The sequence below is a fragment of the Callorhinchus milii genome, unplaced genomic scaffold, assembly GCF_018977255.1.
Source record: "Callorhinchus milii isolate IMCB2004 unplaced genomic scaffold, IMCB_Cmil_1.0 Scaffold3, whole genome shotgun sequence".
Taxonomy (NCBI): Eukaryota; Metazoa; Chordata; class Chondrichthyes; order Chimaeriformes; family Callorhinchidae; genus Callorhinchus; species Callorhinchus milii.
Genome location: NW_024704744.1, coordinates 59,123,835 through 59,139,263, shown reverse-complemented (window position 1 = coordinate 59,139,263; position 15,429 = coordinate 59,123,835). Strand labels below are relative to the sequence as shown.

The 15,429-nt window shown below is 38.3% G+C and overlaps 1 protein-coding gene and 1 non-coding gene across 2 annotated transcripts in view; one reads left to right on the top strand and one right to left on the bottom strand.

The window, feature by feature from the left end:
• tarbp1 (TAR (HIV-1) RNA binding protein 1) overlaps positions 1–6,545 on the top strand; it is a 118,409-nt gene extending 111,864 nt beyond the window's left edge. Inside the window, exon 30 of the mRNA XM_007898385.2 lies at positions 5,882–6,545. Coding sequence (XP_007896576.2) covers positions 5,882–6,047 — 166 coding nt within the window. The 3' untranslated portion in view covers positions 6,048–6,545. The remainder of the gene's footprint in view (positions 1–5,881) is intronic.
• Positions 6,546–7,273: 728 nt separating this feature from the next.
• trnaa-ugc lies at positions 7,274–7,345 on the bottom strand. The gene has a single exon. It is a non-coding gene; the product is annotated as a tRNA-Ala (tRNA).
• Between the last annotated feature and the right edge of the window lie 8,084 nt (positions 7,346–15,429).

The following is a 15,429-nucleotide window of genomic DNA, read 5'->3' as shown; positions in this document are numbered from 1 at the left end:
CCTCCTGGCTAATCCATGAAACTCAGCTTTGGTCTGAGCGGACAATGTGAGCAAAATTCTTTTGTTGATGTATTATCAGGTTTTGGTACAGTTAGTCCTCTGGCCACTCTTGTGAGTTCAAAATTGAGAAGTGGGTCTTGAACCCACAACTTTCTGACTCAAAAGCAAAAATAATAATAATAATCCTTACATTTGATATAGCGCTTTTCACGTTTTCTAGACATCTCAAAGCGCTTCACAGAATATGCTTTAATATGTTGTATATTTGTACACGGCAGTCAATTGCGCACAGCAGTGTCCCACAAACAGTCGTGGATTGAAAATGACCAATTGTTTTTTTTGGAGGGATTATTATAAGGCGTGTGGAGTAAGGAAACTTGCCTGAGGTTCCGCCCTGCCTGGAATTGAACCCAGGTTTCTTGCTTGCAAGGCGATTACTCTAACCACTGAGCTACAGGACTGGTAGAAGAAGTACTATCAACTAAGCCATGCTAACACATAAATATTACACAAATTAATGCTTTTGATTTCATGATGCAATATAATTATGAAACTGATGTTCATTTTTCATCTTGAACTCATTGATGGTGCATTCGGTTTTCCAGAAAAGTGAACTTAAGGTGCTGGTGCAGATTATCAGAGTGAGAGAGGGCACCAACTAATATGTGGTTTTGCTTTATTTTGCTTTACTACTACAAAACATATCCTGTGTTTAAATGATTTGTTTTTAAATAAAATATAAACTTTTGGTGGCTCAGTAGGTGTTTTCAACTTTTGCTGACTGTCAATGAGCTCATTTTCACTTGGTGGAAACTTGACTCTTTAAAGACTGCTTGGTGAGACTCTGTATATGTACTTCAATGCAGAGATACAACCATAGCTCCCTATTAAAATGCTGCTGCTACCACATCAATCGGTACAGTTTAAAAACATTATATGGCTTGGCTTCATCCATGTATAATACATAGATCTGTCAGACTCGCTGTTGAGGGATAATTGGGATTGACTTGGACATAAATTTTCTGTGACAAGGCAGAGGGGATTCATGTTGTGTTGAGGATTCAAAGATTTGCACTCTCTACCCATAGCGGATCAAAGACATGGCCTGACCTAATATTTTCATCAATGAAGTGTGTGACTATTATTTGTGGTGCCACTAGCGCAGCTCTAGCACTTGTGTTTTAAGTCTTATAGACATTCTATTCCCTTTCCCATACAAATTCAAGGTTGAAATGGTCAGGAAAAATGTAAATCAATTACTTAAAAATAAAAACTGTTATACCTGGAAAGGGCTAACTATGTTGCATTTTAAAACCATCATACCAATTTCCTCAGTACAATGTGTTCACTCACACCACACTATTGTTCTTGTTCACCCTTAGATACAAATGAATGGGCCATAGATACAAAATGAAAGGGGTAGGGGGACATCACTGAGCACTAACCCTTCCTGAATTAATTCCGATATTACATTTCAGTTCTTCACCTGTTGTATGTTGTACTATATAATGTTGCTATATTCTAGAAAAGTACTTCAATAGTTAAATTAAAAGTGTAAACATTCACTTCATGGCTGTTTATGGAATATTGCCGAATTTGCCTAGAAATACAGCCGCTGCTCTTCACAAGTAAATCCTATGAAGTGCTTTGAGGCATCTTCCTGACGTGAAAGACGCAATATCAAATTCAAGAATGGTTACATTATTAATTCTAAATGACTGTTTTATACACGTCAAAATGGCTTTTTACAATGTCTGTTTACAATATCCTTCCATAATAATATGGATTGTACCCTCTCATTGCAGCATCAAGCAGTTTCTTAAATGAGTTCAGCATTCTGCCTCAAACATCCTTGCTTGTAACCTGTTTCAGTCTTTAATTGGTCTCTGAGTAAAGAAATTCTTTTTTTTTTCTGCTTGAAATTGCCCTTCACAACATTGATCCTGTCCCTCTTGTTTAGCTGCCTTGGTAAAAGTATTGTTCTGTTTACTTTCTCAATCCCATTTAAAATATAATACCCCTTGAATGTCACCTTAAAACGTCTCTGAGGTTGGTTGCACAACATCCACCCTGTGTGCTTCTGATTATCAATACCAGTAGTTTTCCAATAGTTGAAGTCGGGCTGATAGGTCTATTTTTGCCTGTGGTAGCTCTGTGTCATCTTTTTAAACAAGGAACCGCATTTACTTGTTTCTAAACTGTCTCCTTGTGTTCATTGATTTCTGCAAAATGATAGTCAGTGCTTCACAATACTTCTTTCAGTCTAGTTGATCTGTCCTGTGGGATTTTTTTTTACCCCCTTGAGCCTATCTATATTCTCTGCCAAATGCTGAAATCCCAGAGCCCACTCGATAATGGACTACATATTGTGAAGTATCCTCCAAGTAGTAGTCATTGTATATGCTCACTGTATTCCTTGTGTCCTCATTGTGAACTCCAACGTGTCCCTAAGGGTTCTATCTTCCTTCCTGACCAACCTCTTGCTGTTATAATCCTGGAAGATATTTTGCATTTGGGAAATCTAGAGTTCCACATCATTTAAGAGAAATCTTGTTAACTGTGCTATACTCTTCCTTTCAGAGGTACAGCTCTTGCTTCCAAATTAGTTTGAGCATAGTTTCATCACCATTTCAGGACTTTGAAACTTGAATGCTTCGCTCTCACAGAGGGGGCATGATTCAGTCTCAGAATTATGGTGGCAACCACCTTTGTCGCTTCAAATGAAAAATCTCTTCAGAAGGCTGGTGTAACTAAACCTTCAATGAGTCACTTTTTATTCTTCAAGATGCAAAGATCACTGACAAACAGCTAGTGTCTTAAAATATGCTAAACAAATTAGCATTATAAGCTTCACTGTCATGTGTGACCATGGTGATCATGATTTTCTTTCCAAGATGGGTTGCAGAACTCAGGGACGTTGGATTTAAGACCAGCAGCAAGTCATTTGGCACGTAGATGAGCATTGAGAATTATGTCTGATCATGATTGTCTTTGACGAACTTGACCATAATAAATCTATATGGGTTTCGATGAATAACAGCACCTTAATATGGTACCTCTTACCTTTTATGTTCAGATCTGCAATACCTTGCCCAAGTGGCCATTTTTTGTGTATGAACAGAGACAGCAAGTGCTGACAGGCCATTTGTCCATGATAAGGTATCTTGGGAAGCCCAATCCTGTCTTTAGCCATACATATAAAATCCCAGCCAGTACTATAATGAAGCGAAATTACCAGTCATCGCTTTTGTGTTCATTATTCATGTTCGCACCATAAAAATGCTGGCTGGCGCTCACATTTTGAATTTTTTTGGTAAGTAAATACTGGGGTCCCTATCCACCCCTCTTGACTTCCACCACAAGCTTGGATGCCAAGCCAGCATTGTTTAGTGCCTTGGGACTTCTTCCAGGTGTGAAAGGTGCTATATAAAAGTAAATTTCTATTGTAGATACTATGATGCTGTGCGCAATTGTCTGCCGCGTTTCGCCTACAAAATACAGTCGCTACACATTACAGCATATTCTGTGAAGCACTTTGAGATGTCTCAAAGATGTGATAAGGCGCTATATCAAATGCAAGGATTATTATGAGGATGGCTGTGGATTAGATACATAAGCTGAGCAACAATTTTTCATGATTGAGCCTGGGCAGTGATTTTTCAATAGGCTATCTCACAGTGCGAGGCAGCACAGCTGAGCCCAAGTCCAATTCTGACCTCATTTAATGTTCACACGCTCATACTTTCTGCCAACAGGGGTCAACAAAAATTAATCATTAGTGTACCGCAGGCCAATTGTTCCCTTGCCTGTCTAACTTGTGGAAGCTGAGACCAATAGTAATATCTCTGCAGCTACCCCAGCAGAGATCATCTAACTCAGCAGTGACCAGGGATCAAAAACCTTGGCTTCTCTGAATAATAACTTTCCCTTATACTCTTCTAAATTATTAGATTATAATATACATTAAATCAATAAAAGGAAGGAAAATTCTTACTATAAAATGTTTTTTTTAATAAATACTTGTTTAAAAAAAATCTTTAATTGCAAACCAGCTTTAGATCTGAGATTCTGTCACAGTCGGAATCTCATTCCATGAGAAAAATTGATTACAAAATTGTACACTTTCAGCAACTACTGATGAGAGGTATTTCCCTAAAGGAGCTAATATTTACAATCTCAGATTATAACCTCCTGTATTTTTTAATAAAAATTACTATCAACAAGTTTGTTTTGACTGCATAAAAATGTCTGACTCTAGCGCCTTATCACGCCGATGGAACTTCTCAAACTGCTTCACAAGATTTACTGTAAAGTGTATTTGTAAATCAATGTTGCAACCAATTGTATTTAAGAAAACAATAAAATTGGTCATTCTCTTGTTTGTGGGACATTGTTTTGTGCAAATTGGCTGCCACATTTGCCTACAAATATGGAATCACTGCACTTTACAGTACAAACTTATGATGTGCTTTGAAACATACTGACGATATGATAAAGTGCTATATAAAATGCAAGTATGATGATAATAATAATCCTTGCATTTGATATAGCGCTTTTCACGTCTTCTCGACGTCTCAAAGCGCTTCACAGAATAGACTGTAAAGTGAATTGACCGTATATATTTTGAGGGCGAACGCGGCAGCCAATTGCGCACAGCAATGTCGCACAAACAGTCGTAGATTGTAAATGACCAATTTATTATTGTTTTTGGTTTTGGAGGGATTATTATTAGGCTCTGTGTGGAGTAAGGAAACTTGCCCAAGGTTTCGCCCTCTGCCTGGAATTGAACTCCGGTCTCTCACTTGCAAAGCGAGTGCTCTAACCACTGAGCTACAGGACTCCACGAGCGCTTCACAGAAGCTGGTATGTTATTCATACCAATAACAGGTCCTCAAAGGGGAGAAATCACAAAGCCAACTCCTTTAAAATGATACTTTCTTGTCCTGCATGTAATGGGGACATCCTTTACATAATGTTTTTNGTTATCCTGGTTGTTGCTTTCCAACACCACTATAACTTGGCCACTCTCCCTGCAGGAATACTATATCTGCTTTAGCTCTCTGCGCTCACAAAATAAAGCAAATCTGGAAAGGTATGCACATGTTTGTATTCTATGGAGTACATGCTATTGTCCTATCCAGGTAATTCCTCATCAGTGCATTATGATTTTTTTTAAGTTCCAAGTTTATAACCACTGATTAGACGCCATTGTTTCTTTTGATTCTCTCTCATGGTAGTCAGGACATACTCTTTGTGTTTGTCAGTGGATGCTTCCATTCAGAGAATTCAGGAGACCCTCAGGCAGGCACTTTAGTGATCCTGCCTCCTATTATGACAATTACCCTATGCGGTTCATTGATTTGCACGTCTCTTAAAAAATTCAGCACCTGGAACTGTAGCACTGTTATTTCATTGTGCTTATCTGTCAGTACTTCTTATCTCTATAGCAACACATTTTCTTTGCTTATGCACTTTATTCATTTCATCAAAAATGGATCTTAAAACTAGTATGAAAATGCTGCCATCTGTGAGTAAAGGATTTTATTTTCGGGAATACAACCCATTTAAACTGGGTAGATGCAGAAAATCTGCTGGATGTGATAGAAAGTGTTAAATGACACCTGCATTTGTGAATGTAGCAATAAGATAACATTTATGCATTGTATAGGATTTCATAACAATCAAGTGTTATTCATTTTATTTCCTGGAATAAAATTAAAGTACAGAATTTCGTATTGCTGTAGATGTTCTTGTGCAGATATTAAAACAATGGATCTGTTTATCTGTTGCTGACTTTTCTGCAATGAATATTGGTATGAAACGTCTTATGAGGTCACTCTCTTCTCAAATTCTTTATTTTTTCATATTTTTTTCCACCTAGGAATGAACGAGAAGGAATTCCAGCCAATTTAATCCAGCACCTTGATGTTTGTGTGGAAATCCCTCAGTATGGTGTTATCCGATCACTCAACGTTCACGTGAGTGGAGCTTTGCTTGTGTGGGAGTACACAAGACAGCAGATGATGACAAACAGTTCAGGACCATGAATCAGTACTGAACCGGAGTGAAAATTAAAAGTTCATCTCTTTTTAAGAGGTGTTTGCCACCTGGAAATCAATAGCACTGTGCTGCTAGAAACAAGTATCCACTGACAAAGTCTACAGTGCTGTTGTTGGTGATAAGGTTTGGTGCTTGGATTAACCTTGAGCTGTTTTGGGTATAGTATGCAATTTCAGATTATTGTGCTAAAAGTATGGTGACATTGTGCTTCAAATACATACAAGAAAAGAATACAGACGTATTCCACAAGTGTATTCCACAATATTTAGATAGAAATCTTGGTAAATGTTTTAATTATAGCTTTTTATACATTTTCTTGAAAATTTCAGAGCTGAAATTTATACCAAACAAAGCATACTTTGTATCATTGGATTCAGTATGTGATTCTCTAGTCACACATGTGCGATGTCTGATGTATAATAAAAATATTGGATGACGCCTGTATTCTCACAGAGTTATCAATAAAGAATTGCATTTTAATTGCTTTCCAGCATTATTTCCTGTTCTTGGGTCCTGGGATTTAATTTAGTCTGGATGTATGGGACAAACGTTCTACCATCTATAAGTCCTCTCAGTGACTATCTGTGGCCAGTCTCAACTCTCCTGAATTCGAGACTCAACAAAACTACTCGCAAATTGGCAGTCTCACAGAGAGCATCTGCAAGGAGAACCAGTGGTAAATGAAGACCTTGTAGTGGGTGTGGTAAGAGGTGCATTTCTGAGGCTGTAATCAGAGGGTACAAAAATCCTGTAGATAATCTCTATGGTACTTTAGCCCCACACACAACATACACAGAGTGATCCTCAAATTTATAGGTATGTGTTGGGCCAGTCAATACAGCTTGTTCTTTTGAGTGAGGATCAGGGACAAATAAAAGCTCAGCTTTCAAACAACACAGTTCTTGGCATCCTTGACAAGGGTGGATAATAATAATCCTTGCATTTGACATAGTACTTTTTGTGTCTTCTAGACATCTCAAAGCGCTTCACAGAATACACTGTAAAGTCAATTGACTGTATATTTATGGGTGAAACGTGGCATCCAATTGTGCACAGCAGTGTCCCACAAACAGTCATGGATTGAATGACCGATTTTTTTTTTTTGAGGGATTATTATACCCGGAAAAACGATCCTCCAATCGACTAACAACTGGGTTCCTACTTACTGCTAAATAAGCAGAGGCATATGGAGTAAGGAAACTTGCCCAACATTTTGCCCTGCCGGGAATCGAACCCAGGTCTCTCGCTTGCAAGGCGAGTGCTCTAACCACTGAGCTACAGAACTCCACATTAGAGGATACCGATTGGAGGCACACCTACTGATAGGCACATTGAGTACACCACTGGAGTATCTCTTCTGGCTGAAGACAGGCCATTCACATGAATAATGTGTGTCCTTGTTGATGGATTCTTGTTACTAATTCCTCTTAACACATTTTGTTTTAAATGCTGGATAACTAGATTAACAAATCCTTGAAGTCTTTGGAATTTTTCAATTTATGCTGTAGGTAATCTTAATGTTAGTGAATGGTAGTATTTTTTATATATAGTCATGGTTTCTCCCTTTCTATCAAACTGATAGTTTTAGAAATGATAAAATCAGGGTTCCGAGGATGAAAGCAATCCTGAGCAGTATACATGGTAAGTATGCTCTCACAGTCTATATATTACACACCAGATTTGTGATGGAATAATAAAACTACATTTGACCCAGCCCTTATCATGGTGAAACATCTTAAAGTACTTCACACAATTGTTTTCATCAAGTGTAGTGACTTTATGCAGACAAATATGTAACACTGTATTGAATACTGCAAAACCTTTCAAAGCATTATATTGAGTGATTGTATATTTTTATTGAATTTCTATCAAAATAATCCGAATGAAAATCTATTTGAATGCACAATACAGATCTCAACAGAACAGCCAAAGGTTAATGCCCTGATTTTGAATGTGTTTAAATGATTATCCTATGATGACCTTATAGTGCATTTTATCTAAAATGTAACTTCCATTTGAGCATAGGCATGTTCCTCTTATTTTTTTAACACTTGAGGTGTTTTAGTTTCTGTTATGAATAAGAGTTCCCAATTAAAGGCTGCTTTGAAAATACAGGCAGTAATGATGTGGTAGGTTTAAAACAGTACTCTTTGTGAAAAGTCAAATACCTTGATTGCTAGAGAATGGAATATTTCTGTTTTTTGCACCTGGACAAGTATTATAGTTTGCTCTTATTATAGATATTCTTACATTTTACAAGGAAGTTGATTTGTATCCAACTATAGAAAGGAAAAAGGAATGAAAGCTGGCACTGCACTGAGAGAGTGTGTTCCATGAGTTGTTCACTAAAAGAATGCAGATCTTTCAAAATGACATTACTACCACACATGTTTAAAGTGGGGTATGTATAACACCCATGTCATCAATCCAATATGAAAATACCAGGCATCACCAACCTCACATTTTCACCACTTGTTTATGAGAGTTGTTATAGAGAGTACTTTTACTGTTTTATGAAAATAAATTCTGTTGAAGTGCTAAGCCCAAAACATTAACTTATTTTCCTCTCTAATGCTGAAAATAAATATATGTATAATAATAATTGCAGCAGTCAATTGTGCACAGCATTGTCCCAAAAGCAGTCATGGATTGAGTGAACAATTATTATTTGTTGTTGAAGGAATTATTATCCCCGGAAAAGTGATCCACCAATCGACTAACAACTGGGTTCCTGCTTACAGCTAGGTAAGCAGAGGCGTGTGGAGTAAGGAAACTTGCTCTTAATGCTGATAGAGCTGATGTGGATTTTCAGCATTCTATTTTTGTAATTAATTTTTTTTCCACCTGCAGTTTGATTCGTTATAGAGTGCTTTGTGGCACCAAAGTCATTTTAAAGTTGTTTGGGTATTACATTTTTTTGATCCGCCAGGTGTCTGATACATGCGAAAACCCATCATTGTGCCTAAGAGGATCCAAACCAGACAGAGTTCCATGCACCTGCAAATGAAAATGTCCTTGTTTCTGGAATAGATTAATGCACTGTCTCCCCGGAGGATGCACCCTGCTTACCTAATTCTGGAGAATATGAGACTCAGGTTGGCAAGAGTCAAGGCTGGCTGGTCTTTCATAAGCAGTGCCCTGGCTCGGGAGCCAGACTACTCAGGAGAAAGCCCAGAGGATTGACTCAATTCCATCATTCAATTGTCAACCGTGTCACCTTAGAGCCAGTCGAGCTCCAAGGAGTCCCTGCTTACCTCCCACGCCAAGGAGGATAGTCATTATTCTTCATCCGTCCAGCGTGAAGGGCGCTATATAATAATAATCCTTGCAATGTCTTTGAGACATCTCAAACCGCTTAAAAGAATATACTGTAAAGTGAATTGACTGTATATTTTGTGGGTGAAACGCGGCAGTCAATTGCACACAGCAGTGTCCCACAAACAGTCGTGGATTGAGTGACCAACTTTTTTTTAAAGGAATTATTACCCCCGGAAAAGCCATCTGCCAATCGACTAACAATCGAGTTCTTACTTACTGCTAGGTAAACAGAGGCATGTGGAGTAAGCAAACATGCCCATCATTTCATCCTGCCAGGAATCAAAGCCAGGTCTCTCGCTTGTGAGGCGAATGCTCTAACCACTAAGCTACAGGACTCCATATAAATGCAAGTTGTTGACTCAGCTATGTTGATCTTCTCTTAACCTTTGCATTAGTAACCTTTCCATATCCCCCAAATCTTTCCAGGCTTAGATTTTCTGACTTCCAAATACTATTAGTGGAACTTGTTTACTGCTGAAAATGTTGTGTGTGGATAAGATCACAAAGCATAGGACGAAGAAACTATTCTTCCACATATGTATTAACCACTAAATATGGAGCTTTACACAATCCATATACTCTATTGAGGAAAGAGTTCTCCCCACATTTCCCCAAATGAAAATCCTGAATATCTAACTTTCCATCACTGATTGTTTTCCTTGGTGTATTTCTATTGTCTCAGCTACTTGGAAACCTTCACATTTCATGGAGGATTTGATCATTTCTCATCTGAATGCATTTTTACAATCTTCAATTGTGTCTGTAACTGGATATTTATGCAGCTATTTGTCAAATTTGTTAATCAGCGTAGCATTAAAATTCTTCGAATCGCACGCCTTCCTTGAGGCTTGTTAATTTTATCCTCTGCTTCAAGGTCTGCAATCGTAGTCACAATTAAATAACTGCATTCTGTTTCAAATGTATGCAAGCCTTTCAGCATTTTAAAACATGTCTTATCTTAAGCTTTCCTCCAATGATTGCAAATTGAGCCCTATGAATGTAGAGCTCTAATTACTGGAATTATCCTGGTCACTCTTCTCTGAACCCTCTCCAACAGATCAGTGCAATTCTGAAGGGAGGATTCCTAAAGCTGCAAACAATAGTTCATGAGGTGTTCAGATGAAGAAGGCCCTTTTGCTGATTTGATCTCATCCTTCCAAAATGACCATCCTCCCATCGTTAGCATCAAGTTGTTTTTTAAATTGGGTATTGAGGCCTCGATGAGCCTACCTGGTAACCAATTGCAGTTATGAATTACCCTCTGGTGTCTGTCCTGAAATTGCGCTTTGCAATTCTAAACCTGTGTCCTCTTGTTCTACTATCTTGGTCTATCTGAAACTACTTTTCTAGATTTACTTTCTCAATTTCATTTAAAATCTTAAAAGAGTATCTGAAACAAACAAAGCACTGTTGATGGTAGACTAGCCAGCCTAGCACCTCTGCAGGACTTAGAGAGGCAAAGTGAGCAGGGGGTAGGGATCCTTCTCACTTAGCTCTTATTTGAGAGTTACACATAGGCATGGAAATTTCTGTTTATCTGGAATGCAGTGTATATTATCTCCCTGGAGGAACCACCATGATCACTTGATTCCAGAGAGTATTTTGAGGTTCGGCAATTGCCAAGGCTTCGGGAACCCAGGGTGTATCGGAGTTAGGCATGGTAAAAGCTAAAACTATTGCAAACATTAACTAGTAAGTCTAGGACAAGCCTACCCGTTAAGGCTTTGACTTGCTGAATTAACAGGAGCCGAGTGGGAAGATTCCAAGTGACTGGTCTGCTTCTCTGAATTCTACTGACAATTCTGTTGGCTTCTGTGTCATGGCAAAACCTTGGCATACTGTAGACCTCCCTGGCTCAGGAATTGGACTACCAAGACTGCCAAAGAACATTTACTCAATTTCAATATTCTATTGCCACTGACCTTAGAGCCATCTGAGCCTCAAAAAAAGCCCTGCTTACATCCCCTCTCCCAAGGAGGATATTCACTGAAATAATGTTTAGCCCTATACTCAATTTGTTTAGTTTCCTTTGAATGCTATCAATATTCTTACAATTATCACATGGCCGTCTAGGTTGGTACAACCAGTATCTTTTATTTATAATATTCATGAATATCACACCAATTTTCAGCAGTATAAACTGCAGGGGACACAGAACAGACCCCTGGTGGCACTCCACTAGTTATGCCCTCTGGTCCGAGCTCTGTATATTTATCTCCGTTCCCTGCCTTCATTTGACAAGACAATTTCCTATCCAGCTAATTAATTTATTGAATCCATGAGCCTCAATCTCCTTTGAAAGCCACAACTAAAGAACATCAAACACCTATTGAAAAGCCAAGTAAATACTGGAGAGCCCTTGCCTTCTAATTTAGTTATTTCCCTGAAGCATTCCAGTGGATTTGTCAGGCATGAGCTATTTCTTCCAATACCACCCTGACTACTTCTGATGATTTATCTGCTCTTTAGATTAGCATTGATGCCATCCCACATAATCCTCTTGGCTATTTTGGCCACTATTGATGTTCGATCAACTGGTCTATAAATTTTGATTCATGTCTCACTTTTTTGTTGAATACTGGGATTACATAAAATATGTTCCCTAAACTCAAACCAATATTAGTCTATGTTCTCATTGCCGCTCTAGTTTACTTTGATTACATGGTCTATCTCACCAGCTCCAGTTGCTTTGAAGTCTGTTAATTTTCACTAGAATCATAGACATCCTGTTCTAGATTCCCAAGCCAGTTTTATTGATGTAAAATTTGAAAAAAAATGAAGAATTCAAAACATTTGCTATTTTCAATGTCCCCAAAGTGTTTACCATATTGTGTTTGCCTACTAATTACACAGTCACTACACTTTAGAGTATATCCTGTGAAGCACTTTGAGATGTCCTTCCAATTTGAAAGGTGCCATATCAAATGCAAACATTATTATTAACTTTGTACTGCAGTTGAAATATATTTTTGCGTCCTTATTGTTGGTATCTTTAGTCTTCCCTTGTATTATCCTCTTACTCTTTATAATACTTAGAAACACACTCACTAGTGAATCCAGAGTCAAGTTTATTTTGACACTCTAATAACATGATAATAATCCCAACCTAATGATGGATTGTTCACTGCAAGTGAAAGGCCTGGTCAAAGAATTACTAAAATGCAATATCTAGAAGCTCTAGACTCATAATCTTTAGTATTAAGGATCAGTTAGTAGCACTTATACCTCTGTCAAACAACAACAATAGTTTCAAAGTTCCAACATTAGGGAAGGAGAAATCAACTAGAGTTGCTGCTACTGATGGCCATGCAGAGACTGCTGGAAGACATGCCTCTGTGACTGTTGAATTAGAACAGCAATAGTCTCATCTGTGATCCATACGATCAAATAGCCTGACAACACTCACCATCATGGTTCTCACATGAATGATTGCCACTTGGGCGAGGGACCGGAGGGCTAATGCTGCCCGTGATGCAGTACCCTGGAAGGAAGCGAAAAAAGTCACTGGTTCAGGAGCGGAGAAAATTGGAGGAGAGAAATTGCAGGAAAAAAACCACCCATGCATCACAAGAATTGTAGATAAAACAATCAAACCAGCTACATTGGCACATGGGCCTTCTGCTGTGTAACACTGTTTTGCCTCAGAATGTAATGCAAAACAGACTTTTTGGAAAAGATCTTCAGAACAAAAAAANTTGTTTGTTGTTGAATCCAGGTTAAACAAAGTAGCACTGTGTATGTGTGTGTGTGGGGGCGGGGGAATGGAGCAGCGAAGTGCCTCTCCCTCCCCATCTGGTGTGCAGATGCTATTGAATTGTGTTTGTTGCTGTAATGACACAAGTCATTAATGGAGAGAAAAGAACATGGTTTTATCCCATTCAATAAAATGGTTGTATTTGTTAAATGGGGAGGAAGTCCAAACACATGATCTATCTTTAATCCACAGGATCAACTGATTATAATCGGTTACTTAATGGTTTCACGGCTTGCTTCTGTCTTGTCTGATGAAAAAGTACCATGATATTTTACGAAAGGAGCCCTGTGCTTAGTAGCCTGTTAATGGTACCTGGACTATGTTGATCACTTTTTCAGTTTGAACAATGTCCCACGGGCTATCAATCTACAGTAATGAGCGGAGTGAGGAGAAGAGAAAAAAAATGTATTTGTGAAGCAAAGGCAAGCCTAATTATATTATTGCTTGATGGATCTATGAAGGATATCTGAGGAAATGTAAGTAGCTAATGTTGAATCTGGCTATCCTAATATACCCACAACCTGAATGTCTGATTTTGACTTATTAATGGAAGCTACAGTCCAGAAAATAAAATCTTTGCTTATTCCCAGTCTGGGATTTGCCAAATCTCGGGGCATGAATGGAGCAGTATCATGGATTACTTCTTATCACAGAAACTTACAGATTTAACTTACCTTAAATCTGAAGTTGATATTCGAGAATCATAGAAATTCACAGCATAGAACTGTACTTCTAACTTCTTTATGGAATTTACAGAAATCAGACTCCAAACTTAAGGTTGTATTTAAGAATTCGCCATATTTTGGGCACTCCAAAATGCTACATAAATAAATAGAATAAATATATATGGAAATTTCCCCATTCATGCTCTCAAAAACAATAACACCTTACAAATCTAATGGGAATAATAATCATTGCATTTGATACAACGTCTTTTCGTACTGTTGAAACGTCTCAAAACATTTCACAGGAATTTACTATAAGGTATAGTGACTGTGTATCTGTAGGTTAACGTTTTATCTGTCTGGAAGAAGTACATATCTATTAGGTGTCAGTTTGCTCAGTGGTAGCACTCTTGCCAATGAGTCAGATCGTTGCAGGTTCAAGCCCCAAGTCAGAATTTGGAATCACATAGTCTAAACTGACACTCCAATGCAGTGGTGGGGGGTGTCGCATTGTTGAAGGTGCCATCCTTCGCATGAGACCTTAAACCAAGGTCCTGTCTGCCTGTTCAGGTGAATGTTAAAGATCCCATGGTACAATTCGAAAAGAGAAGGGAGTTTCTCCCAGTATCCTGGCCAACAATCCCCCAAATAAAAATTGGTCACTCACTCCACAGCTGTTTGTGGGACACTGCTGTGTGCAAACTGGTTGTCATGTTTTCGCCCACAAAATACACAGTCAAAAAACCCCACTTTACAGAGTATCTTGTGAAGTTCTTTGAGACGCCTCAACGACGTGATAAGACTCTATATCAAATGCAAGCCTTATTAATTATTATTATTATTACCTATCAGGGTGATGGTGGGGGGGGGGGGGGAGGTGGGGTGTGGAGAAAAGAAACCACCATAGCTTGTAGCTGTGGGAAACATTTACGGTTTGCTTTTTGTTTAAAATGACACATTTTGGACATTATTCTGACTAAGGTGAAGCAACACAGCAGATGCGACCATATGGTATATATGCAAATGGGATGACTTGCAAAGACTGTTAGTCTCTGAATAATTAAAGAAAGAAGAACCTGCATTTTTAGAATTCCTTTTACATCCAAACATTTCAAAGTAAAATCAAGTATAGTGACTGATTTTTAGGCAAGCATGGGAGAAATTTTGTGTCAGGGAAGACCCACAATAAGGCGTGAGGTAAATGGGCAATTATTCTTGGTTGTTGGTTAGGATATTAAATGTTACTAGGGGAAATACTTCCTTATTCAATAGCAGCTTGTGGAAAAGGCACTGACTGTAAATTAGGTTTTATGATGTTAGAGATGTTAAAGAAACTGTCAGGCTCTAAGCTGCTCGGCTTCTACTTGCAGTATTTACATCATGTAGGCAAACAGTCCTAAGAAATGCTCTCTATTACTAAATGGGATGGACCTGGTATTCAAGTGCTGACATACATCCCGGCACACCATCACAACTTCAATTTATAAAACATAATTAGATCTCGATTGAAATATTGTATGTATCTGTGTCAAATATTTCTGGGTTATATGATGGTGCAGAGCATTAATGCTCCAAAGTGTAAAATGGCAGATCATTGGCTCCTGCCATGTGCGTCCCACCCAATTTCTGAGT